General features: G+C 49.5%; 1 protein-coding gene and 1 long non-coding RNA gene across 4 annotated transcripts in view; one reads left to right on the forward strand and one right to left on the reverse strand.

Moving 5' to 3' along the window:
* The window catches only part of ADAMTS17 (ADAM metallopeptidase with thrombospondin type 1 motif 17), a 334,842-nt gene extending 328,242 nt beyond the window's left edge, over positions 1 to 6,600 (forward strand). For all 3 annotated transcript variants that reach the window (XM_035303700.3, XM_078375967.1, XM_078375968.1), the window contains 2 exons: positions 2,271 to 2,448; positions 3,912 to 6,600. In XM_035303700.3, the coding sequence (XP_035159591.1) occupies positions 2,271 to 2,448; positions 3,912 to 4,072 (339 nt within the window). In that variant the 3' untranslated portion in view covers positions 4,073 to 6,600. The remainder of the gene's footprint in view (positions 1 to 2,270; positions 2,449 to 3,911) is intronic.
* On the reverse strand, positions 4,351 to 12,180 carry LOC128932314 (uncharacterized). The gene is made up of 5 exons (XR_013536590.1): positions 12,088 to 12,180; positions 7,615 to 7,802; positions 5,686 to 5,730; positions 5,462 to 5,543; positions 4,351 to 4,474 (listed from the first exon to the last, which is right to left on the reverse strand). It is a non-coding gene; the product is annotated as an uncharacterized LOC128932314 (long non-coding RNA).
* Positions 12,181 to 26,870: the final 14,690 nt, after the last annotated feature.

A 26,870-nucleotide genomic window follows, 5' to 3' on the forward strand; every position in this document is an offset into this window, starting at 1 on the left:
AACATCTCTTACACCATCCACCGCACCTCATCTTATGATTATGAAGTCCTGTCTCTAGCAGAAGGCAGTTAAAATTTTTGCCACATATTTTTTTTTAACCCCCAAGTGATTCCATAAGATCCGTTTTAAGCCTTGATTGAGGTCATTCAGTTTAGTGGCATTTTACCAAGCAGTACTTTGACTACAAAATAATTGAGGGCACCCCCCACCACCACACCCCTGCAGCTGAACTGTGAAAGGCTTTGTTCTTTCTTAAATAGAAGGTTGGCCTGGCCCGTTGGGTGAGAGCCCACGTGCTGCTCTGAACATAGCGGGGGCACACAAGGGAGCTTCGTGTGGTTTTCACACCTCCTTTGTGAGTTGGAAAACACTGGTGCCCCTTCAGAGCGACATTCCCTTTGAATGTTTATCATTCTAAAGTGAAAGCACACACACGATACATGAACCTGCCTGTCAGACAAGGAAGCTGAGGAATCCACCTGGCAGACAGCCCTCCCAGCCACCGATGGAACCCCAGTGCCTCCCGCTCAGCCTGTGTCTGGAGACTCCACATGACTTCCAGGAAGGCCAAGGTCAGGAGCAAGGGTGGGGACATGGGAAGCGCAGGGTCTGCAGGGCACCTGCCTTCGTTACGTGTGGCATGCGGAGAACAAGGCTGCACCCGAACCCTTCAGACCCTGCTCCCCTCCTGCCACCTGAAGGTGCCATTAGTAACCCAGCTGGGCTGCTGGACCCGGTTTTGCTGAGTGCTGTCAGCACCCTGTAAATCAGGGTTGTTTGGTTCCTGGGGGATACCAGAGAAAGTATGCTCGTGGACCTGGCTGTCTTCCTGGGAAGAGACCAATGTAAGGGAGAAAAGACATTTCTCCAAGGGCTCCTTGGAGAAAGCAAGGGCCGAATAGGTCAACAGCAAGATCTGAGTAGAGGACTCGGATACCTGGCCAGTTCCTGCCTGGGAAATACTATAAAGAGCATGAAGAGGCTGGGCACGGTGGCTCACTCTTGTGATCCCAGTGCTCTGGCAGGCCAAGGCAGGCAGATTGCCTGAGGTAAGGTGTTTGAGACCAGTCTGGCCAACATGGTGAAATCCTGTCTCTACTTAAAAAAAAAAAAAAAAAAAAAAGCTCGGTATGGTGGTGGGCACCTGCAATCCCAGCTATTCGGGAGGCTGAGGCAGGGGAATTGCTTGAATCAGGGAGGTAGAGGTTGCAGTGAGCCAAGATCATGCCACTGCACTCCAGCCTGGTGACAGAGAGAGACTGTCTCAAAAAAAAAAAAAAAAGTGTAAGGAGGGAGGGAGAACAGAAACACAGAGCAACACAGGTCTGCTCCTTGGGAATCTGGAGGCCTCTGCTCAGCTCCGTTGACCTGGTTTTAGCAAACACACTGCCCTCATGCTGCACGGGCTGGAGATGCCAGCAGCCAGGGATGTGTCTCAATTAACATTGTCAGCCACATGTCAGGGCATGACTCTGGTATGCAAGGAAGGTTGTACTTTATTTTCTTAATTCTAAACCCCTACCCTCCAGGCTTATGGGAAATTCAACCCCAGTCATTACTGGGCTCTTCTCCGTGTCCAAGACTGGGCAGAGGCCCCAGAGCCTCACAGCAGAAGGTGCGGGGGAGCCCTGTGGTCATCAGGCCAGTCCTTCCTGATAGAAGGGGCCACCAAGCCATGCTGCTCACCATCTCAAAAAAACCTCAGAGCCTGAGCATAGGTGGGCGGCGGAAAGCAGCTAGCATGAATTAACGTTTCAGCAGGTGTCTTACCTCTTAGCCTCCCCTGGCTGCTGTCACCAAGTACCAAAGCCTGTGTGGCTTACACAGCAGACACGTATTCTTTATAGTTCTAGAGGGGGAGGGCCAAAACCAAGGTGCTAACAAATCCAGTGTCTGGGGAAGGCCCTCCTGATTTACAGACCACAGTGTCCTCCCAGGGTGGAGAGCAAGTGAGCTCGGGTCTCTCTCCCTTCTTCTAAGCACACTATTCCCAGCATGAGGCTCTGCCCTCATGACATGGAACCCTCCTGACCTCCCAAAGGCCACACCTCTGCAGCTCCAGCCGTGTGCATTATGCAGGGCACACATGCATCCCATCACATCTTGAAACCCTCTTCCATCAGGCAGCCACTCCTTTTGCCCTGAATGATTGCAAGCACCTGGGCATGGCCCATAGGGTCCAGCCCAGGGGCAGCCAGAGTGAGACCGTCATGCCAGCCCCCACTCCGAGCTCGTGTAGTTCATCACTCAGACTGTCCTGTCTCCTGCAGTGCTCGTCGACCTGCGGGAAGGGGCTGCAGTCCCGGGTGGTGCAGTGCATGCACAAGGTCACGGGTCGCCACGGCAGCGAGTGCCCTGCCCTTTCGAAGCCCGCCCCCTACAGACAGTGCTACCAGGAGGTCTGCAACGACAGGATCAATGCCAACACCATCACCTCCCCCCGCCTAGGTGAGTATCTTGGCTGGCCCATTCCCAGGGGCTGCTGCGTCCCCCACCGAGTCCTCCCTGATGGCGAGGTTCCTTCAGCCAGAAAGCCCCCCTCTTGGGTCCCACTTGTCACATGAGGCTGACATTTGTCAGTTCTGTAGAAGAGAAGTTTGAGAGATGGGATTGCATTCCTTGTTGTGAAAGTGGTGTCTGCGTACTGCTGTCTCAAACACGACCCTGAGCGTCCCCTGCTCCCCTCTGCCCAACACAGGAGAATGTTCCACAAACATCCTAGGTTTTCTGTGCCTGAGGAATGTGAAGGGAAGTGCTTCTTTCTAGAGCAGCAGACAGGCGTGGTGGAGGGGCTGGAGACTGTGAGTGGTTTGCCCCTGGGTGCTCGGAACCTGGCCTCTTAACCAGTCCATGCCCTAGCACCTAATGATCTGGCTGAGGGCAGAGGCTCACATCTGTAATCCTAGCATTTTGGGAGGCTGAGGCCGGTGGATCGCCTGAGGTCAGGAGTTCAATACCAGCTGACCAACATGGTGAAACCCCGTCTCTACTAAAAATATAAGAATTAGCCAGGCACAGTGAGTCACACCTGTAATCACAGCTACTTGGGAGGCAGAGGCCAGTGGATCACCTGAGGTAAGGAGTTTGAGACCAGCCTGACCAACATAGTGAATGAAGCCCATCTCTACCAAAAATACAAAAACTAGGCGGTGTGGTGGTACATGCCTGTAATCCCAGCTACTGAGGAGGCTGAGGCTGGAGAATCACTTGAACCCAGGAGGCAGAGGCTGCAGTGAGCCGAGATCATGCCACTGCATTCCAGCCTGGGTGACAGAGTGAGACTCCTCCAAAAAAAAAAAATAATCTAATCTGATTCCTTCTAACAGAGTTTCTGCTTTGCTAAATTGAAATCCTAGAGCAATAATAAAGGGGGTTTCTAGCACTTTTGCTCCCGGGGTGGGGTACGCCTCTGAGCTGGCAGAAGTGGAGTTGTGACTTTTGCGAGCAGGCGCCTGCCTGATTACTTCCAGAGCCTCCCTGGCGCAGGGCCTTCTCTTGGTACAACCAAGACCCTGAAGGATATTTGGACCACTTGTATGTACTTGGACCTTGTGCTTTTAGGGGTCCTTTGATGTCCCCTGTTCCGTGTCGTCCTGTTTTATAAATGCTTACAGTAATGGTACCCTCAGCCACAAAACGGCAGTAAATGCCACTTGGCTCGGAAGTGAGGGGGCCTCGTGCCCTCTTCCCTGAAGAGGCAGCCAAACCACCACGGTCTCCCATGTGTTAGGTTATGGATGCAAGAGTGCGTCCCTGTGACAGCACGTGGCACCCCCCCCGCCCTGGCAGGAGGCATGGCCTAATCAGTGCACAGGGTTGATGTGTGTACCAGGTGAGGGAGCCCAGTTGGACCACCAGCCCTCCCTGTGCCATCCCTGACCACATGTGTTTTCTCTCTACTGTCCCCTTAGCTGCCCTGACCTACAAATGCACACGAGACCAGTGGACGGTGTACTGCCGGGTCATCCGAGAGAAGAACCTCTGCCAGGACATGCGGTGGTATCAGCGCTGCTGCCAGACCTGCAGGGACTTCTACGCTAACAAGATGCGCCAACCAGTGCCGAGCTCGTGACGCGCAGCTCAGGGGTCGCTCGAAGCTCCGACTCAAGGTCTGAAGCTGCCCCCTCCCTCCCCCCAGCGCACCAGCCCTGTGGCCACGCCTCCACAAGGCTGCCCCAAGAATCCAATCACCTAGAACATGAGCGTGGACTTGACATTAGTGCTTTGGTACTTAATATATTGTTAACAGCCACTGGATGGCTTTCTACAGCGAGGAAAAAATAGGCATGAATCACAAAATAAGATTCCAGGTACCTCGAAGGGAAGCACCTCTGGCAGGCACCCGTGGAGAGAGAGAGAGAGACGACAGTTGGTGCTCCTGTCTCGGCTTGCTTTTGCCACTGGAACTCCCAGCTTGGTGGATCATGGAGGAAACAGCCCAAAATGAGACACACTTCTGAAAGCCGGCGACACCCTGGAGGAAGGGGCAGGTGTTGGTGAGCCGCTGCCCACGGCTTCTCTGGAGTGGGCCGGGCTGCCCAGCCCACATTTCTCTTCATCTGCCTTCTTGACCACATGAGAACCAGGACGTTGCCTCCGTGCCCAGCTCTGAAAACAGTCTCTAAACTCTGGGCATTGTCTTGGAACTCTCATCCCCGAGTGTGAAAATCTCTGCATGCCAAGGAGGACACCAGTGCCACACAGTTCTCCACCCACCCATGGGGAAGGACGTCCAGGAGTGTCTGAGTTTGGGGGAGCACCTGCTTTCAGAGCACTGCTGTCTACCGTGTAGGGAAACAGAAGACCCTTTCTCCAAGGGGCTATGAAACGGGAACCGCTAGTCATGGCCATGGGTGCTTCCTAAGGCGAAGGTGAGCTTAGGCCAGCTTTGTTGGGGGCAGATGGGCACCTGCCCGCCTTCCTGGAGGTTCAGCTCTGGCCCAGACTTCAAGCTTTGCACCTTAGAGATGCTGTGCCACATCCCAAGGGCTTTCTACTGACCTTGGCTATTTATCTGGTTAGGATGATGTGTGGGACGCCTGAGGACACAAGCCGAGGCATAGGATCTGCAGAGCACGACCTGACTGCCCTGGCACGCAGCTAGCTTTCTCCGGGGGCCTATCAGCCTAATGCGCCGGGACCAGGAGAGGAGCGCCATGTGGCCAGCCCTGCTGCACACCCACCGAGCCTTCCTATAGCCCAGACTTTGTGGCACCCATCATCGTTGACCCATCTTTTTGGTGGGGCAAGGATGATACATGATTCCCTCCTGCAGCCCCCTCACGCTGCCTTCTCCAGAAGCCCAGAGCACTGAGCAGACAGCCTCTTTAAGAGCACAGAGGATGGTAGAACGCTGCCTGGCCCCAGGAGGCTGGGCAGGCTGGGAACAGGGACCCTGGCTGCCTGTTTTGCTCACCAACTTGGTGGGCATTTCATGGGTGCTTATGTTCTAGAAACTTACCTTGAGAAATGCCTCTCTGGGGCTAATTTCCATGGGATCATCTCCAAGGGCTTGATTTACTGGTGCTGTGTTGGTGTTTTTGCTGTTTGATGTCACAACCTTAGAGTTCGCTTAAATCAAAGACAGAAACCTCTCTGCCGTCTCCACCCCGCCATAGGAGCTCTGTTGTTGTCATTATTACCCCAGGGGCAGAGAAGCGGTGGGGGCGTCAGGAATTTACTCACTTCCACTTGAAGCATGAGAAGTGCTGAGGACCTTCCATGGGAGCTCTGCGGAGAGAAATAAGTATCAGGACCAAGTGACTCACCTCACCCCGGGGGCCTATGCAAAACACTGTCCTCCCACCTCAGGCCTGGCCACCTGCAGACTCCCCTTAATCCCAAAGCCCTCAAACTCTTGGGGAGCTGAGGTTCCATTTCCCTCATCCCCAAATGAACTGTTAATTCCACCGAAAGACGTACTTCGGCATCAAAGGAGCAGGAAGCCTCAGCCTGGTCTCCTGCCTGCTCCAGGGGGCCTCGAAATACGCCCCCTGGCCACCCTGGCAAGGGCCTCACACCCTCAGAATGAAAAGAATCGATTGACGGATTGAGTTATTGTCAAATGCCCCCATTAGCCCCCCAAAGTCTGCATCTTTGCAGCTCTTTTAGCTCATCTTGAAATCCACCAGCCCGTCTTCTGTTTATGGCACGAGCAGTGATTTCCGTGAACCCATCGTGACATTCTTTCACACTAGACACTGATCACAGAAGTGCTGTTTCTGTATTAATACCTGTGCTGCCCCTCAAGTACTGTACCTTTGTGCTTGCACATGTGTTACTAACTAGTCTCACGATCCTATGGTGCTACTTCTATTGGTGCAAAACGAAACCCTGTGAGTGGACCACGGCCTGATGTGATCAGAACCCAGGAAAAGATCCTCTGTGGCAACGCCATTGCTCTTCCCTCAGTTCAGAGTCAAATGTATGTATTTTCCATTAGTTAACTTGCATTATACTGTACCCATGGTATTTTTGTTTTACTTTTTGGTGCTGGTTTTGAAAGAAAAAGATGAACATTGGATGCCATTATACATGAAAAACGAATCATAGCATTGGAAGCAAGTTGAATACGTGTAATAAAATGTTTTTCATAATGGCTTTAAGCTGTCTGAAGTAAAAGAGGAGAGCCAGTCCTCACCGGCTGACGGGGAGGCTGTGTCCTTCCCTGCTGTGGCATTGGCCACGGCTGGGGTTGGTGTCAGAGGTCACTGGGAAATGCAGTTCTGGGGTCTCGCTGAGCGAATGCTAACAAATCTTTCAGTACTGGCCTCATCCCATGTGGTTGCAAAACTGAGTGGGGACACAAGGGTCTGACCGTTGTGCCGTGAGCCTGCACATCTGGTGCAGAGCGGCCCGTGCTCCAGGACCTGGGCTGCAGAGTACAGACCCTGGCCATGCCGGCTGGACAGCCATGCTGAGCTCTCCACCCGCTGCCCCCACCCCTACAACCCTGTCAGCAGCCCCCACAGCTTCCTTCCGCCAGCAGGTGTGACAGAGCATAATGGCCCTGCATGTCCCTCCGCACTGGGGACAGGACAGGGGTGCCACACTACCACAGTGGAAACATGGCCACTGGGATCCTATCTCAGCCTGACATGGACAGGCATGTCACACCTCACAGGGATGGGGAGGCCACCTCCTCCTGGAGTCAGCAGGAAGCTCCACACCCACAACCTTCGCACCCCCTATTAACACTAAAGCAGGCCAGGTGCACTGGCTCAATCTGTAATCCCAGAACTTTGGGAGGTCGACACGGGAGGATCACTCAGGGCCAAGAGCTGATCAGCCTGGGCAAAATAGTAAGACCCCTGTCTCTACTGAAGCTAGCCGAGTGTGGTGGCACACTCCTGCAGTCCCAGCTACTCAGGGGGCTGCGGCAGGAAGATTGCTCACACCCAGGAGTTGGAGGCTTCAGTGAGCTGTGACTGTGCCACTGTACCCCAGCCTGGACAACACAGCAAGACCCTCTCAACAACAACAACAAAAAAACTGGAGTAGCCCTCAGAAATCTCACTAAAAAAATCAACTGACTGACAACACACCAGGGGCCCGCAGCCCCCTGGTCACTGGAAAACACACGGTTTGTGTTAATTATTAAGAACTATCACCCACCTGCGTCCAGGACATATCAGAACCCTCTTGTCCTTCCTCCATTCTGCCCTCCCCGACGGGTTGGCTTTTAACTGCCCTGTTGACATGGGATTTCTTCATGAGCTGCTTCAGTTCCTGGGTGGCCCCGGTGATTCCAGTTTGTTAGATGAAACTGACGAACTCTCCATCAGCAAGTGTCCAGTGGGTATCTTGGGGACCAAGCACTTGTTAGAACCGCAGAAAACACAAAGGAACAGAAGTCCTGCTCAGGAGCCCACAGCCCCACAGGGCAGAGAAACCTGTAGACGTGCACAGCTGGGAATGTGCCGGAGGAGCAGAGCTACAAGAAGGGAAAGGTCAGGACGTCCTCTGGGTTTGTTGACTGACCTTGACACAGACTAGAAGGGCTGGGGTTGGAATCTATTTTTGTTTTTTATTTTTTTTGAGATGGAATTTCACTCTTGTTGCCTAGGCTGGAGTGCAATGACATGATCTCTGCTCACCACAACCTCCACCTCCCGAGTTCAAGCAATTCTCTTGCCTCAGCCTCCTGAGTAGCTGGGATTATAGGCACGCACACCACGCCCAGCTAATTTTGTATTTTTAGTAGAGACGGGGGTTTCTCCATGTTGGTCAGGCTGGTCTCGAATTCCCGACCTCAGGTGATCCACCCGCCTCAGTCTCCCAAAGTGCTGGGATTACAGGTGTGAGCCACCACGCCGAGCCTGCTGAGGTTGGAATCTTTTACTGCAGTGCCCTCTCTCTGTAACAGCCTCAGCAAAAGCCCTTGCATTTCTGCTTCCAGGCACAAATCTCCCTGCCTGTGTGTTCACTTTCTCTGCCTAACAAGGAAGCAGTGCCCAGCGCTCCTGGAAAGCCAGCCCTCCTGCCATCACTTGACGCCCCCTACCCCAAGAGTGTTCACTCACCGCCTCACCTCTGGTCATGACTCCCCTGCTTTCGTCCTCTGCTCTACACTAACACTCTTCTTGACAGGTCACCAATGATGTCATGGCATCAGGTTGCATGGACATCCTGGTGTCCCGTTCCCCAGCTCTCAGCAGCCCTCCCTTTCAACACAGCCCCTTCTCCCAGCTTCTACAGCACCACACACTGCCGACTCTTCTCCCTTCTCCCCGCCATCCTGCTAGTGATGGCGTGCCCAAGCTCAGCCCTCCACCCTTTTCTGTGTACTTTCCCCCTAGGTCATATTACCCGGACCCAAGACTTTTCTTTTCTTTATCGAGACAGAGACTCACTCTGTTCCCCAGGCTGGAGGGCAGTGGTGTAATCTCAGCTCGCTGCAACCCCTGCCTCCTGGGTTCAAGCCATTCTCCTGCCTCAGCCTCTCGAGTAGCTGGGACCACAGGTACATGCCACCATGCCAGGATAATTTTTTGTATTTTTAGTAGAGATGGGGTTTCACTGTGTTAGCCAGGATGGTCTTGATCTCCTGACCTCATGATCCACCCGCTTCAGCCTCCCAAAGTGCTGGGATTACAGGTGTGAGCCACTGCACCCAACCCTACCATAATACTTCTACTGCACGTTGCAAGGCCATCACTGTCGCCAAGATTCTGTGAGCCATCTATCTCCAAGGGTCCTTGGCAGGGAATTAAATCCATGTAGAGAACTCCCACTGCAATAGGTAGAATTCCCCCTCCACCTTTATGTCCACTGTTCCTTACCCAGCACCTCAGATCTGTTCTGGTACACTGTCCTGGCACCTGCACGTCTGTTCGTCCTAGGGCCTCCAGCTCCCTCGGGATCTAGTTCCTTTCCTCCTCCACCTGGGTTATATTGTGACTTAGGAATCTGTCTGTGGGCAGGAGGGGAGGTAGGGGGAGATGCCGATCCTAACGCAGCATGTGTATGATCTTGCAAGGCACAGGCCCCGGCATCATCTTTAAGCAAAGGAGCAGTGATAGCTTTAACAGAGAACAGAGGGCCACTTCTGCAGGCTGGAAAGTCTGGAGAACGTGGGGTTTCAGAGTTTTTAGGCATTTACTGAAATAACCCCCTTCCATCCCAGAGTCTCATTCCTTCCTCACCAGGACTCCGACCTGCACGGAGCTAACCCCCTGGGGTTGAGAAGTCAACCTCTGAAGCTTCTGTAGTCATATCATTAAAGCCTGGCCTGGTCTTTAGCTCCTTCTGCCTTCTTCAGTCATAAGGGCCTCATTTCACGCTTCACCTTAAATTAGTGATTAATCATCTATAGCATTTTTATGGTCTTTCTCCAATGCATCACTAACGCTGCAACAGCCACTTCATTTCTTTGCCTTAGAATTTCTATTTCCCTGTATCTTTCAAATGACTGAGCTATTGCACCACCAGTGAAGGCTTAATCATTGCCCATACAGATGCCAGAGGCTTCCCTCCTGGGAGGCTGGTGAGGGGGACGTGGGCGGGGGGGGGGGGGTCCTCATATCCAGCTGGCAGGTGTTGGCAGCTCAAAAGTTCTATCTTAGGGTCTGCTTCCTAAGTCCACTCCTGGCACCAGCTGCCTCCTTTTGGGTTCTCAGGAGCCAGTCTGAAATGGAGGCTTGAAGGCAGGTTGATTGGGAGGTGCCCTCAGGAATCCCGTAATGAGTGAGAAAGGATTTGGCACATGCACGTACCATGGGGAGCTGTAGAGTGGAACAGCTGTCTTCACAGTTGCCTCAAACAGAGGCAAGGGGACAGGCGTTTATATCACAGGATGAACGCCGTCTTGAGAGTTCATTCTCTTCTGCTGAGAGGGTGCTGGGAACAGACTCAGCCGTGAGCAGCCACCACTCCTGGCAGCTGGGGACAGCCGTCAGTCCTGAAGGGGGTTCTGTATGGTACACCACACCGTATACCACATGCCTTCAACTTCGATTTTTACTAATCAAGTTCCCAGTTAACTGCTTCCCCGAATCAGTAAATGGTGCCACTAACCAACTGCTGTCTGATATCAAAACATGGAAGTCACCTTTCTTTCCTCGGCTTCCCTTTCTATCCTCAACCCAACTCAGCCACAAATGCCATTGGTTCTACTTCCAAAGGATGTGTCTAATCTGCCCACTTCTCCCTATCTCCATTGCCACATGGTTACCAAGTCACAGACATGTCACCAGGAACACAGTAGCTTCCTGTCTTCGTCCATCGGGGCTGCTAGAACCACCACCTTAGCCTGGGCGATTTAGAAACAACGGAGACAGGATGCTCCCAGTTCCGGAGCTGGAAGATCAAGGCGCCAGCATATCAGTGTCTGGTGAGGACTCACGACCTGCACTGAGTACCCGCATGGTAGAAGGACCGAAAAGACTCTCTGGGCTCTCTTAGTAGGGACTCTAATCCCACTCATGAAGGCTCCACCCTTGTGACCTCATCACCTCGCAGAGGCCCCACCTCCCAACACCACTGCACTGAGGATGCAGTTTCAAACATTCAGACGATCACACTTCCATCTCCCTCAGACACGTTCTCCACACCCTAGCCAGGCTGGTATCGGGAAAACATAAATCATCATAAAAACATAAGTGGCATTCCCTGCTGAACACCCTCCGACGGCTTCTCACACCTGTGGTCCTCTCGGACCCCTGACGGCCGCTCTCCTACCCAGTCCTTCCCATGCAGGACACCCAGCTGGTCTTCTTTCTGCCTGCAAGCCTTCTGTCCTCTCCCTGCCTTCGGCCTTCCGCAGGTGCTGCTCTCCACACAGGTAACGCTCCCACCCACATCCCACGGGTCCTGCCTCTGCTGAAATCTCTGCATCCTTCCTGTCTCAGCTCGCATGTGACCCCTCACATAGCTGTTCCAAGCATCCAGCTAGCACGGCCTCCTGGTCATGGCTGCTGTCTTTAAGTCCCCTCAGTACTTGCGGGAACCCAGAATTATTAACGTTTTCCCTTATGTACTCCCACTTTCCATCTAGAAGGCAAGCTCCCGTCACCACCACCATGGAACTCACCTGGCACTGTTGTGTCGCTGGAGCCTGGTGCCCAGCATGTCCACTCCCTAAGTGAATACACTTACCCTTCATTAGTTCCCATTTTTGTTTACATTATTTTCAGATAAGCTAAAGATTGTACCAGGACATGTTTCTACTGGGTATTAAAAACATGCTCAGTTTTTTTGTTTTTTTTTTTTTTTTTGAGACAGAGTCTCACTCTGTTGCCCAGAATGGAGTGCAGTGGCATGATCTCAGCTCACTGCAACCTCCACCTCCCACATTCAAGCAATTCCCCTGCCTCAGCCTCCCAAGTAGCTGGGATTATAGGTTTGTGCCACCACACTTAGCTAATTTTTGTATTTTTAGTAGAGGCAGGGTTTCACCATGTTGGCCAGACTGGTCTCGAACTCCTGACCTCAAGTGATCTGCCTGTCTTGGCCTCCCAAAGTGCTGGGATTGCAGGCGTGAGCCACCGTGCCCGGCCAAACATATTCTAATAATTTTTTTGGCTTGTACCTCAAATGATGCAAATATTTGGACAACCAGTTGTATATCTATAAGGAAAAGATGCTTACCATTTTCCAAATGCTCCCCCTTCCCAACAGAGATCGATGTTCCCAGGTGTCTCTCATGGTGATAGAAGTTGTTTCCTCACTTCTTTGTTTTATCTGTGGATAGGAAAGTGATGACTCAGAAGGCAGAGAACATTCACGGTCTGGAGAGAATCTTTGAAAAGCCTGATGTGGCACCATCATCTAGCGTCTCTAGAATAAAAGTTCTAACTGAATGGTTCACAGTGTCCTCAGGACAAGCCCGCATGCCAGCGGGGACACGGCATGGCATGGGAGCTCACCCAGTCTGGAATTTCCTTAACCAGGGACCACGCTCATGCTTCATGTGCTGTAAACTGTCATCTTCTGGTTTGGAAGCCCTCCTCAGAAAGGCCACAACATTACAGGGGACAACATTAAAAATGACCAGTAAGGCCAGACAGGGTGGCTCACACCTATAATCCCAGCACTTTGGGAGGAGGATCGAGGCAGGAGGATCTCTTGAAGCCAGGAGTTCAAGACCAGCCTGGGCAACATAGCAAGACCTCACCTCTACAAAAGATATAAAATTATCTGGGTGTAATTGTATACTCCTATAGTCCCAGCTTCTCAGGAGGCTGAGGTAGGAGGATCAATTGCTTGAGCCCAGGAGGTTGAGGCTGCAGTGAGCCATGATCACGCCACTGCCCTGCAGGTTGGATGATGGAGACTCTGTCTAGAAAAAAAAAAAAAGACCGAGAAAAAGGAAGGTTTTCCTCCTAGAATTTCTCAGGAGAACACTGGGATTTCCCCTGGAAAACACTAGACACTCGTGTCTAGGGGAATCTATCCCACTGTGGCAAAAAGAGGGTAAAGGACCCAGTGAATCAAAGAGTTCGTTGGAGGCCCGGTGCAGTGGCTCACGCCTATAATCCCAACACTTTGAGAAGCCGAGGCAGGCTTCTCACTTGAGGTCAGGAGTTCAAGACCAGCCTGCCCAGCACTGCAAAACCCTGTCTCTACTAAAAATATAAAAATTACCAAGGCAGGTGGTACGTGCCTGTAATCCCAGCTACTGGTGGGGAGCTGAGGCAGGAGAATCACTTAAACCTGAGAGGCGGAGTTTACAGTAAGCAGAGATCGTGCCACTGCACAACAGCTTGGGTGACAGAACGAGACTGTCTCAAAAACCAAAAACAAAAAAACAAAGAGTTTATTGGTAGATAGAGCCCAGTAGAGCCAAAACAAATCTCCTTCCTGGCAAAGCCACCAGGGTAAACATCAGCCCTTTCCAGGGCTGCCACGGATCCCACGGTTACCGTATTTACGTACGGCCCAGCACCACTGTGACGAGGCTCAGGGAAGATGGCAGTGTCCCTGAAGTCTGCAGCAAGCCTTTCCCACCTACCCTGTCTGTCCCCAAACTTTTCTCTTCTCCACGCATCTGGTCTTTCCCTCTCACTTTTCTGCCTCTTTATCGTCAGTATTTATTCTCTCCTTCCTCCCCACATCCATCTCTCCTTCCCTCTTCCCTCCCTTTCCACTTCCTGCATTATTTTCCACCTTCTCTGATTTAGCAGGATTATCTTCTTTTGACTTGGCTCCATCACAGATGCAGAAACTTCCACTCAGGGTCAGCTCATAAATCCCTGGAGACTGCGGAGCTGCCCTCTGGGCCGTTTCTACTGAGCTTTTTGAATACCAAGTACCCTTTAAAGATACATTTTCAAACTCCCCACCCAGGATCGCTGCACACCATTCTTCAGAAGTTTTAGAGGTCTCTGCGTGCTCACTTCTAGCTCATTTCTGTGTGTGCCAGTCACACGTTCAGAATCCTTTGGCTCGCAATGTAGCCCCAGCTATTGGCTTTCTCGCCACTTAGGTTAGTTTTAACATGCCAGCCGATAGTTATAAAAAAGGAATTCTGGAAATCCCATCCAAGGATTGCTCTGTATTAACACATCATTAAAATAGTCGATTGCAAAGTCAACATACTGTTATAACTGTTGACCTATCAAATACTGAAAGATTTTGAAACCTCAGTGGGAACCAAATGCCCTTTTATTAAATTTGGATACAGGGAAGGAAGAGAGTGTTGTAAATGTTGCAATGGTGTTAGAGATGTTACAGCTTTTGCCAAGATTTTCTTTAAAAAAGAATGCAGTATATCCACGTTCCATTACAATGCTGCACTTTGTTCTATGTATACCTACATTTACGTGCATGTATACACACAGTGCATGCATGTGAGGTGTGCCCACAGAAGTGACGTGGGACACTCTACTGTGGCTCATATATAATGGCCCTAGAGCAATTTCAGTGAGGTTCCTGCATCCTTTGGAGCAATGATTACATTGCTCAATTAGGACAGAGGCTCCCAAAGCGGCTGCAACACGCATCTGAAAATGCAAGTTATGGTATATAGAAATTTATATCATGACTCATATATTAACCGTTTTACAGTGCAAGTCCGTAAACTTGTACTGAGCAGCGTGGCCGATGCAGGGTAGGGGATGAAGGATGAATGTGCAGTCCCTGTCCTCAGGGACTCCTAACAATGTTACTGTGCCCTTCTCTTGGAAACGAGGGTCTCCGCCCAAATGTGGAAAAATATTTAAGTGCGTTCAAAACTAATACAGCCCTTGGCTCTCAGTGCAGAATAAACAAATCTCTGCCCAAGAGGAAATCAGATCCGCTGTCTTTCTGATCTAACTCAGCAAAACCAAGTTCTCAACGTTTGAATGCCTCCTTCCTAAGCATCCTCAAATGAACTGCATGCCTCTGACATTGCAATGATCCCAAATGTCACTTCCTAATAGCATGGATTGTGCTTTCTGAGTGTACTAACAGGTCAGACCATTGAGGAATCCTGTGTGGCTCTGTCCAGAGTAAGCTGGCTGGTCACGACAGCCGTATCTATCTGCACAAGGCCGGTGGATATGGGAGCTAGACTTCCACAGCTGTTTGAGGCTGCTCAGAAAGATCAAAGAGCAGGAAATCATGAAACACAATCAAGTAGACAGAGAAAAGAACCAACAAGGAAAAAAATCACAATTAATAAGCAAAGCGGTTACAATGGAAAACTCAGTCCTGGGCAAATGCTGGAGACAAAGGGATCCAACACGGGGCTGGCGAACGGAAAGGTCACATGGAAGAGCTGAACCCAGAAGGCAGTGTAGAGAGGCAAAGGAACTTTTTTAGAAATGAAAGTGTTGATGGAGCGCAGTGGCTCACGCCTATAATCCCAGTCCTTTGGGAAGCCAAGATGGGTGGATCACCTGAGGTCAGGAGCTCGAGACCAGCCTGGCCAACATGGTGAAACCCCATCTCTGCTAAAAACACAAAAACTAGCCAGGTGTGGTGGTGCATGCCTGTAATCCCAGCTACTCGGGAGGCTGCGGCAGGAGAATAGCTTGAATGTGGGAGGCAGAGGTTGCAGTGAGCCTAGATTTCAAGCATTGCAGGCCAGCCCAGGTGACAGAGCAAAACTCCATCAGAAAGAGAGAAAGAGAGGGAGGGAGGGAGGAAGGAGAGACAGAGAGAGGGAGAGACAGAGGGAAGGAGAGGAGGGACAGAGAGGAGGGCAAAGAAGGGAAAGCCGGGGAGGGAGGGAGGGAGGGAGGGGAAGGGGAGAGGGGGAAGGAGGGACAGAGAAGAGGGACAGAGAGGAAGGGAAAGAGGGTGGGGAGGGAGGGAGGGAAAGGAAAGGAAGAAAGAAAAGGAAAAGAAGAGAAAAGAAAAGAGAAAGAACGAATGAAAGAATGACCAGTCTGACGGCAGATGCCAGCTGGAATGTAGTATCTTTTAAGTACTGAGAGCAGCCATAGCCACAGCTGCTTAGTTCCGCAGTTGGTTTTCCATGGAACACACTGCAGGGGGCGCCACTTCCTCCTTCTCCAGAGTCGCCTGCCATTGACAGCAGTCATTTCTGAGACTCCCAGCTCCTGCCTGAGCCTATGTCTCTCAATGAGCGGCTCCACCTTCAGTGAGAAACCTGGGAGTCAGCTGTCCTGTCATAGACAGGACAGCTCCGAGTCCTGTCACTTCGTTTTTGTTTTCCCTTTGTTGTAGAGATGGGATCTTGCTCTGCTGGTCTCAAACTTTTGGCCTCAAGTGATCGTCCTGCCTCAGCCTCCTAAAGTGCTGGGATTACAGGCAGGAGCCACCACACCCAGCCCACGTTCTTTGTTTTAAATTATCAGACGTCCGTCCCTGCAGACACTGTTGTGGCTCGGGCCCATTGCAGGAGCCTCCTGGCTAGCCTCACTCCTGACCGCCTCACCAATAACAGAGCAACTCTTTTCAGACCGCTGGCGGAGGCGATCCCTTCACTGCTTCCTACTCAAAAGCTCTCCCAGCTCACCTTCCAGCCAATGTGCTGCCCCTGCCGCCCCCTGCGCATGCCTGCCTGGGACCCCCAGGGTTTGAAGCCAGGGGCCTACAAACCAGGGCCCATAGCCACACTGCTTGGATACCCCCTCCGTCCAGTCTCTGGCTGTGGGGTCATTCCCAGCTATGCCACATCACCACTTTCAGCAAAAGCCTGCAGGTAACCCTGGGTGCCACACTTCCAACTACTGCGACCCAAAAGAATCTCATGCCATCTGCTCCACCCCTCTGTATCAGATCCTTTAAAGAGACATAAGAATTCCAAGCAAGGGCAAAGCTTCTCCCCTGCTCCCCTGCGTGTTACGGCAACTTCCCGATTCCTTGCTCTTCCGTGCATCCCCACCCTGCCCTGCATGCCTTCCTGGTGGGCACCACAGCTGCCCCTTCCATTTCACCAGTCTCTTTTATGCCACACCCTGGTGGGTGCTGAGCAGGAGATGTGCTGGGCCCCAGGTCCCCCACTCAAGTGGCATGAAAGTCCTGTCCGCACAGGACCCCCAGACCTACCAGGGATGAGAATCCAGAGCTGAGGGGCAGAGCCACGTGGAGGCCCAGAGGGCTGTGCTCCGGGCTGTGAGGAGATGCAGCCCTGTCTTTTATCTTCTGATTCCTGATGCTTTGACATCTGGGGCCTTGCCGACCCTGAAAACCTGGCCCTTCCCAGGACGACTTCCTAGAGAGTAAAGAACTCGCCCTGACTGTGCTTCCCAAATGCAAGCCAACCAGTCCAGAGGCCACAGCCCTGGCCACACCCCCATCCTTCCAGGCCCCCCCTCGTTGTCGAGTACCAGACAGCTAGAGACAAGCCCAACACCCCAAAGCCTGCAGAAATTATTCAGACAGGCCAACCCCGGGCCTATGTACCCGCCTTGCCCAGTCCTTGCCCTGGAGCCACAGTAGAGGCTCCTGTCCACGTTTTCCTCCTGCTGCCTCTGCCTCCTGCCCAGTCCTGTGCTTCCTGGCACTGCCCCCCCACGGTACACTCCCTTATCTTGGGAACGGCAATAACAAACCCTTTTTTCAAGGGCAGCTGCCTCCCAATCTATTGGCCCTGCGGTTCCTCACATTTCGTCTTAACATCTATTTTAAAACAAAGGGTACAGAAGAAAGTGGTCGGGACTCTTGGGAGAATTAGAGACAGGAACATGGGGCCCATTTGCAAGAACGGGTGAGTTCCAAGGGAGGGAGCAGATGGATCACAGGTTACATCAAGGCAGGTAGTCAGTGGCCACCTCCCGTCCTGCCATGCCTCACCTATCCACCCGCGGCCTGCCTGTGGCCTGTGCTTCCTCCTCAGGTTGGGAAATGAGCCAGACCCTTCCAGGCACTTTAATTTATTCACTTTTTTGAGATGGAGTCTCACTCTGTCACGTAGGCTGGAGTGCAGTGTTGCGATCTTGGCTCACTGCAACCTCCACCTGCCGAGCTCAAGCGATTCTCCTGCCTCAGCCTCCCAAGTAGCTGGGACTACAGGCGCGCACCACTACGCCCAGCTAATTTTTGTATTTATAGTAGAGACAGGATTTTACCATGTTGGCCAAGATGGACTTGATCTCTTGACCTCGTGATCCACCTGCCTTGGCCTCCCAAAGTGCTGGGATTACAGATGTAAGCCACCGCCCCCAGCTCCAGGCTCTCTTTTAAAGGTGAGCGCACCAGTAAATCAAACACCAAAGTATTTCTTTTCATTCTAATGCAAGCACTCTGGAGTTTTCTGTACCTTCTGTCTACGCAGCCTGCACTCCAGCCCTCCATGAGGCTATAACACACAGCGGTATCAGAACTAAAACTGCCTCCCAGAGGCCGGATGCAATGGTAGCTGCAGGGCCTGCATCCGGAGGCAGATTGATGGGTGAACCCACCTCTAAATGAGATCCTTGGCTTTGAGTCATGAAGCCCCATGAAAGTCATCCACGACTGCTGGCCACTCTACGGAGTGGGTGCAGCCACTTTCCACACCAGGAAGACCACAGCCAGAGAGGCTGTCACATCTCTCAGAGCCACACAGCAAACAGTGATCCCCTCTGCTTAAGGCAGTCCATGGAGACTGAGAGAGGAGACACCTGAAGGAGAAGTGAGGGTCAGGTGGAGGAGAGGACGGGCTTTCCGGGCAGGAAAGGAGGGACAGGCTGTGCAAGGGAACAGAGGAGGGTGGGAAGTTGCTGGCACGTGGGGTGTGGCATTGCAGGGTCGATAGCAATTGAAACCGGAGATGCAAAGACCACTATGTTTCCGGTTCTGCCTGCTGCCTCCAGGACCCACCACAGGGCCTGGTGCAGAAGGAGGACTCACTAAAGATTTCCTGATGAATGAACGAGTTCAAGACACAGCCATGGACAGATAACGTGGGACCTCGAATGCCAGACCAATAGCATTTCGCCTTCTGCTCAGAGCGGGCCAGCTGGGCTCCAGGCAGAAAGGGACACCTAATTAGACCTTCTTGCTTCTGCAGAAATCATGCCACGATAGCCAGGGGTGTTTCTGGGCTAAGCTGGATGAGCTGGTTAAGCCATGCTCTTGAAATGAACAGCTTGTACTATTTGTCCCCCGAGGACAAAATATGCTTTGTGAAGCCTGTCTCATTATTCCTTGCAACATACATATGCAAAGCATTAGCTGGCAGACTTCCCCACTCCAGCTTGTTTACAGAGTGAAGATTTGTGCCAAGGTCACACAGCACAGGAGGGGTGAAACTGAAAGCAGCAATGTCCCTCCGCCCCTTGTCCTAACTGTGCTCCTCTCTGATGCTTTCCCCCTTGCTTCAGCCAGGGACCCAGGCTGACCTACAAACCATGACTCGGCTCCTATCTGCCGTTTAGGCCCAGGGCAGGGTCTCCTCCTCCAGGTGGCTGGAATGCCAGCTCTCTGCAGCAGACTGTAGCTTGCTTATCGCGGTGTGGCTCTGTCCTGTAGTGACTGTCAACTGTGGAGGCCAGGCAAGTTTCAAGCCTCTGAAGGAAGGAGGAGATGACTCATGTATGTCTGGAAGAAAGCGGGGAGGAGGTAGAAACTGGACCCAAATGGAAGAACCTGGCCTAGCCCCTTGGGAAGTGACCAGAAAACTTCCCCACCGAACAGACTCCTTGACCTCCAGAAGGCCCCGTATGCTTATACGATTCCTGATTCTCGTTCCAGCACCAGAAAGCTGGCCTCTCAGTTCCATTCCACAGTTTTAGCAAGTATTTAGTGAGCTATCCTATGTGCCAGGCACTGCACTAGCCACCATACACGTGGCAATTTCCATGTCCACAATAGCGTGGGCTCTGAGCTAAGCACGTTAGAAGTCAAGAGATTCAGTGGTAGACATGACTGACACAGCCCTGCCCTTGTGAGTTCACGGTCTGAAATCGCTGTATTTCAGAGTCAGTGCAATCTAGTTGTGGAAAGACGATAAACCAGAGTCAGAGAGACCTAGATTCGAGATACGGGTCCCGCTTCTCCCCAGCTGGGCACTAAACAATGTGAAAGGGAAGTTGGGATTGACGTCAAGACACACAGATACCATGTGCCCAAGATAACACCTGACCCCAAACATCAAACCAAAACCCCTCACCCATGGGATGGATGGCAAAGAGCTGGGCTTTGGTGATTAAGGCATTTCTCTGGAGAGAGCCACTGGTGTACTTTGAGCCTCATTCCAGCTCTGCCCATCAGGAGAGGGAGATGGTGCTGCCCACCCCTTTTAGGCCTAGAAGTGGGCGTACATGAAGATCTTGAAAGGGACTTCATACCATACATGTACCCGTATGTCTAAGCAGCATGGCGATGGGTGCCTGGCTCGCAGCTGAGAAATCTAGGGGTAAGAGATGGGCCCTGTGTTGGCTGTGGCTGCCATGACAGAAAACCGCAGACAGAGTGGCTTCAACAAAAGAACTCTTCCTCACAGTACTGGAGGCTGAAGTCCCAGCTCAAGATCCAGCAGGGTTTGGTTTCTGGCAAGGGCCCTCTTCCTGGCTGGCAGACAGCTGCTGTGTCCTCCCACGACCTTTTCTCTGAGCATGCTTGGAGAAGGAGGCAAGGAGAGCTCTCGGTGTCTCTTCTCTTAAGAACGCTAATGGCGCCGGGCACGGTGGCTCACGCCTGTAATCCCAGCACTTTGGGAGGCCGAGGCGGGTGGATCATGAGGTCAAGAGATCAAGACCATCCTGGTCAACATGGTGAAACCCCATCTCTACTAAAAATACAAAAAATTAGCTGGGCATGGTGGTGTGTGCCTGTAATCCCAGCTACTCAGGAGGCTGAAGCAGGAGAATTGCCTGAACCCAGGAGGGGGAGGTTGCAGTGAGTCGAGATCGCGCCATTGCACTCCAGCCTGGGTAACAGGAGCGAAACTCCATCTCAAAAAAAAAAAAAGAACGCTATTCCCATGGATCATGGCCCCACCCTTATGGCCTCATTTCACTCTAATTACCTCCTTATAGGCCCTGTTTCCAAACACAGTCACATTGGGAGTTAAGGTTCAACATATGAATGGGGGGCAGGGGGACAATTCGGTCTACAGCAGGCATCCTAGCTACTTTGATGGCGGAGGAAGAGAGGTAGCCACACCAGAATCAGCCTGTACTTCCAGAGTGTTTCAGCCTAGAGACCATGCGGACTGTGTATGAGGGAGAGCCCATGTGGGGCAGCTTGGTTCCTGTCCAAGGGAACTGTGTGGTGAGGGGACAATAGGAGAACAACAGCTGTGATTCACCAGCGTCCCTGGAGCTGAAGGACTACTAACTGCGCCTGGAAAAAGCCCATCTTCCATATCAGCCTGCAGGAGAGAGATGCCAGCAGGCAACGGGGTGATGGGCGTGTATCTCCAGGTCACCTATGAACGCGATCTAGGAGGAAAAGTCAGCTTTTAGCACTTACAAGGCCCAGAGGACGTTCACATTTGATAGCCACATCAGTACCTGCCAAGAAGGAACTTTCCCGGTCCCTTTTCCCCTCCACCTGCCCCTAGTCCATAGAAGACAAAGAACTCCCAGGTGGGGAAAGCTCCAACAGACTACTGTGGACTCTTCCTCCAGGCAAGCTTCCTCTTGAAGCCAGAAGAGGAAGAGCAGATTCAACTTTAGATGAAATTCAGAGTTGTCTTATGCTATGAAACTGGATATTTTTATTACTGACTCGAGACCGTATTTTGCAACTTAAATTGACTTGAGAAAGTTAACCGGGAAACTATTTTTATTACCTTGGAGAGGCCAAAAAATTCATGGACCAAAACTTTGACCCAGGGTCAGGGGAAGAACCGGCCCCAAAGAGTGATATAGGGACAGCGCTTCATGGGGACCCCCCACCTGGAATTTGTATGTGTTCAATGCCACAGGTATGTATGTTTGCCATCTTAAAATAGGGATAACACAATTCGCCATGGAAGATTGCCGTGAACATTAAGCTACATATGTTAATGTCTACAAGACACCGAGGGCAACACCGGGCACTCAGCAGGTCCAAAGACATGGTAACCAGTGTGACTGTTGGTGACAGTGGTTGCTGTAGCAAAAACATTCAAAAGTACCTGGAGGTTAGAAGTCTCTGCAACTCTGAGCTGGCTTTGTGTCTTTTCCCTCCAAAGTTGACTCATGATAACGTCAGTTTCTAGTACTACGGGGTTCTGAGGAAGTCCCAGACTGCAAGGAAATCTGACCCCTCTCTTTCCCTAGCCCAATACATTTGAATTTTATGTGGAAATCTTAAACCTTTCCTTTTCACTCGGTCTCATTTGGAGCTTTGAAAATATAAGATATGCCATATATGGTTTCTCCCCAGACTCATGCTGAATACTAGTCACTGTTTTCCAGAGACCTCGGCATCTGCTCAGCTATCTAGCCCCTGGGATCACCGCAAAATTGGACTAATACCAAGGACCGGTTACCACAATACGTCATCCACTCATGAACACTGTTAAGTGAGCTTGGTTTCAAGAAACCTTAAACCTTCAACCCGTAGCTCACTTCGGTCTTTCCTTGGCATTCCAGAACATGATTGATGGTGACGCCGCGCCACAAATACGTTATACACGGCTCAGAACTCTAATTCACGATTGATTGGTCCATGAACAATAGCCCTGAGTAATGTAGTGTTAATGGCCAGCCCCGGTGGTCTGTTCCTACCAGAAACCCATTACCAAGTCAACGCTGGGTTTTACAGCATCCCTACTGGAGCCAGTATCTGCTTATGAGGGCAACTGCTTTGTTTAATGGTTGCTAACCATGTGCAATTAGCTGGAGTAGAACAGACACGTTAGAGGTTACTGCTGCAGCCTCCTAGTGAGAGGATGGGAAACATGATTTTTTTTAAAAAGTCAGTTTCCCTTCAAGTCGATTATATTCCCATAGACTGGGAAATAGATGCCTTCACATTGTGCTTGGGATGAGGGCAGGAAGAAAAGACAACCTGTGACCAGTGATCTCCAAAGGCAGCCAGGGTCAATGGCTGCACGGGCAGGAAGTGAAACTCGTACAGGCCTGCCGGATGAAATGGAAGAATGGGCCGGGCGCGGTGGCTCAAGCCTGTAATCCCAGCACTTTGGGAAGCCGAGACGGGTGGATCACGAGGTCAAGAGATCGAGACCATCCTGGACAACATGGTGAAACCCCGTCTCTACTAAAAATACAAAAAATTAGCTGGGCATGGTGGCGCGTGCATGTAATCCCAGCTACTCAGGAGGCTGAGGCAGGAGAATTGCCTGAACCCGGGAGGTGGAGGTTGCGGTGAGCCGAGATCTCGCCATTGCACTCCAGCCTGGGTAACAACAGCGAAACTCCGTCTCAAAAAAAAAAAAAAAAAGAGAGAGGAGGGAAGGTGACAAAGAAATGTGACTCCACATGAAGAAATAGACAGCACTCATAAAGTTAACTACGTAGGTAGATATAAAAGACAGTACAACTGGAATTTTTGTCTCTAACCCCTTTTCTATTTGTTTTAAAAGGCGACTATATGAAACGAGCCTCTGTCAATGTACACATAATGTATAGAAATGTAATTTGTGAAAACAAGAGCATAAAAGAGACACACTAATAATTACCTGAGAAAAAAAATCAAGAAATAATCCCATTTAATAATATCTATCAAAAAATAGAAATAACTAAGGAGGCCAAAAACCTATATGTTGAAAACTGTAAATCACTGCTAAAAGAAATTGAGAGATATATAAGTAATGAAAAGATATCCTGTATTCCTGGGTTGGAATAAATAATATTGTTAAAATGTTCATACTACCCAAAGTGATAGATGGATTCAGTGCAACCCCCATCAAAATTCCAGTAACATTCTTCACAGAAATAGAAAACAATTCTAAAATTCATATAGAACCCTAAAAGACCCCAAACAGCCCAAGCAATCTTGAGAGGAAAAAAAAAGCCAGAAGCATCACACTACCTTACTTCAAAATATACTACAAAGGTATAATAATCAAAATAGCATGGTATTGGCCCCAAAACAGACATATAAACCAAGGAAACAGAATAAATAGCCCCAAAATAAATCCACACATTTGCAATTGATTTTTTCACAAAGATGCCAAAAATACATGATGGGGGAAACACAGTGTAAATTAAACAGTGCCAGGAAAACTGGATATTCACATATGGAAGAATGAAAGTTCTTATCTCACACCATATACAAAAATAAACTCAAAATGGATTAAAAACTTAAATGTAAGACCTGAAACTGTTAAACTATTAAAGGAGAACACAGGGGGCAGTTTGATGACATTGGTCTGGGCAATGATTTTTTGGAAATGACCCAAAAAGCACAGACAGAAAAAGCAAAAATACACAAACAGGATTACATCAACCTAAAACGTTTCTGCACAGCAAAGAAAACAACAGCATAAAGAGACAATTTACAGAATAGGAGAGAATATTTGCAAACCACACATCTGATAATGATTTAATATCAAAAATATCTGAAGAGCTCAAGCACCTCAATAGCAAGAAAACAAATAACTTGATTTGTTTTTAATGAGCAAAGGACCTGGATACACATTTCTCAAAAGGAGACATACTAATGGCCAACAGATATATGAAAAAATTCTCAACATCACTAAACGATAGAGAAGTGCAAATTAAAACCACAGTCAGACCTCACACTTATTAGAATAGCTATTATCAGAAAGATCAAAAATAACAAGTGTTGGTAATGATATGGAGAAAAGGAAACCTATGTACATGGCTGTTGGGAATATTGGTAGGAATGTAAATCAGTACAACCGTCACAGGAAACAATATGAAGGCTTCTCAAAAAATTAAAAATACAACTACCATATGACCCAACAATCCCACTACTGGGTATATATACAAAGGAAATCATTGTATCAAAGAGATATCTGCACTTTCATGTGGACTGCAGCATTATTCACAAAGGCCATGACACAGAAGCAACCCAAGTGTCCAACAACAGATGAATGAAGAAAGTGGGGCTGTGTATACAAAATGGAACACAGTTCAGACTTATAAAGAAGGAAATTCTGTCATTTGCAGCAACATGGATGAACCTGGAAGGTATGATGTTAAGTGAAATAAGCTAAGCACAGAAAGACAAATACCACGTGATCTTGCGCATGAAATCTAGGCTGGGCGTGGTGGCTCAGGCCTGTAATCCCAGCACTTGGGAGGCCAAGGCAGACAGATCACTTAAGGTCAGACGTTCAAGACCAGCCTGGCCAACATGGTGAAACCGTCTTTACTAAAAATACAAAAATTAGCCAGGTGTGGTGGTGGGCAGCTATACTCCCAGCTACTAGGGAGTCTGAGGAACAAGAATGGCTTAAACCTGGGAGGCAGAGGTTGCAGTGAGCCAAGATCAAGATCATGCTGCTGCAATCCACCAGCCTGGGTGACAGAGCATGACCCTGCCTCAAAAAAAAAAAAAAAATTTATATATATATAAATATCAGTTGAACTCATAAAAGCAGAGAATATAATGGTGCTTGTCAAGGACTGGGGTATGGGGTGTTGGGGAGATATTGGTCAAAATATACAAAATTCAGATATACAGGAGGAATAAATTCAAGAGATCTATTGCACACCATGGTGACTATGTTAACAATATACTGTATATTTGAAAATCACGAAGAATGTAGACTTTAAGTGTTTTCACCACACAAAAAAAGATAAATACTTGAGGCAATTCATGTCAATTAGCTAACTTTAGCCATTCTACAATGTATATCTATTTCAAATCATGTTATATACCATAAATATTTATAATTTTCAACTTAAAATATTAATTTTTAAAAGTCCTATTACAGAAGTCAAAGGGAAGAGATTTAAAAGAAACCACCAGATCACTGAGACAGACTGTAGACCCCAGTATCATGAAACTCTGAATGATCTACAGAATCCCTGCACTTCACTGTTACGTGAGAGAGAAATGAACTTCAGTGTTGTTAAAAAGCAGAGAGGAAACTTCCAACCTTACATAGGCTGGCAGAAGTTGAGGAGGTAAGGCTTGGCCAGTCATTATGACAGAGGTGGGAAAGAGAGGAGATACAGGTGGTCAAAAGTAAAAACAAAACAAGTAAGGAAACCCGGGCTTGGATCTCAGTCACGCCCTTTTTAAGGCATTTGTACCTTAGAGAGGTTACTTCCCTACACTCACTGCCAGTTTCATCACCTATAAAATGATGAGATACCTAACTTTCAGGTTGTTTTAAGAATTACCTGTAACAGGGTGGGTGTGGTGGCTCATGCCTGTAATCCAAGCACTTTCAAAGGCTGAGGTGGGCAGATCACTTGAGATCAGTTTGAGACCAGCCTGGCCAACATGGTGAAACCCCATGTCTACTAAATATACAAAAATTAGCCTGGCATGGTGGTGGGCACCTGTAATCCCAGCTACTGGGGAGGATGAAGCACAAGAATTGCTTGCACCCCAGAGACAAAGGTTGCAGTGAGCTGAGATTGCACCACTGCACTCTAGCCTGGCTGACAGAGTGAGACTCCATGTCAAAATAAAATAAGAATTACTTATAATAATAATGGCTAGTTGATATAATACAGTCTTATTTTTAAAAAGAGCATGAGGAGGGAGGAGAGAGCAGAGCTATATAATAATGAAGTTTTTGCCTACTATTAAAATTAAGTTGATATTATTACATACTAGATTGTCATAAATTAAGATTTTCATGTTAAACTCCCAGGGAAACCACTAAGAAAATAACTCAAAAACATATTGTTAAGGAAAAAAACAAGGGAATTGAGATTTTACACAGAAAATATATTTTAACAGAAAAGAAGTTAGTAATGATGGAATTGAAGAATAAAAAGATATAAGACTTATAGAAAAGCAAATAGCAGAATGGCAGACATAAATTCTCCCCTATCAGTAATTACATTAAATATAAATGTATTAACCTCTCCAATGAAAAGGCACAGATTATCAGAATGGATTTAAAATAAAAACATGATCCAACTATGTTGTCTATGAGAGACTCATTTTAGATTCAA

Source organism: Callithrix jacchus, chromosome 6 (genome assembly GCF_049354715.1).
Source record: "Callithrix jacchus isolate 240 chromosome 6, calJac240_pri, whole genome shotgun sequence".
Lineage (NCBI taxonomy): Eukaryota > Metazoa > Chordata > Mammalia > Primates > Cebidae > Callithrix > Callithrix jacchus.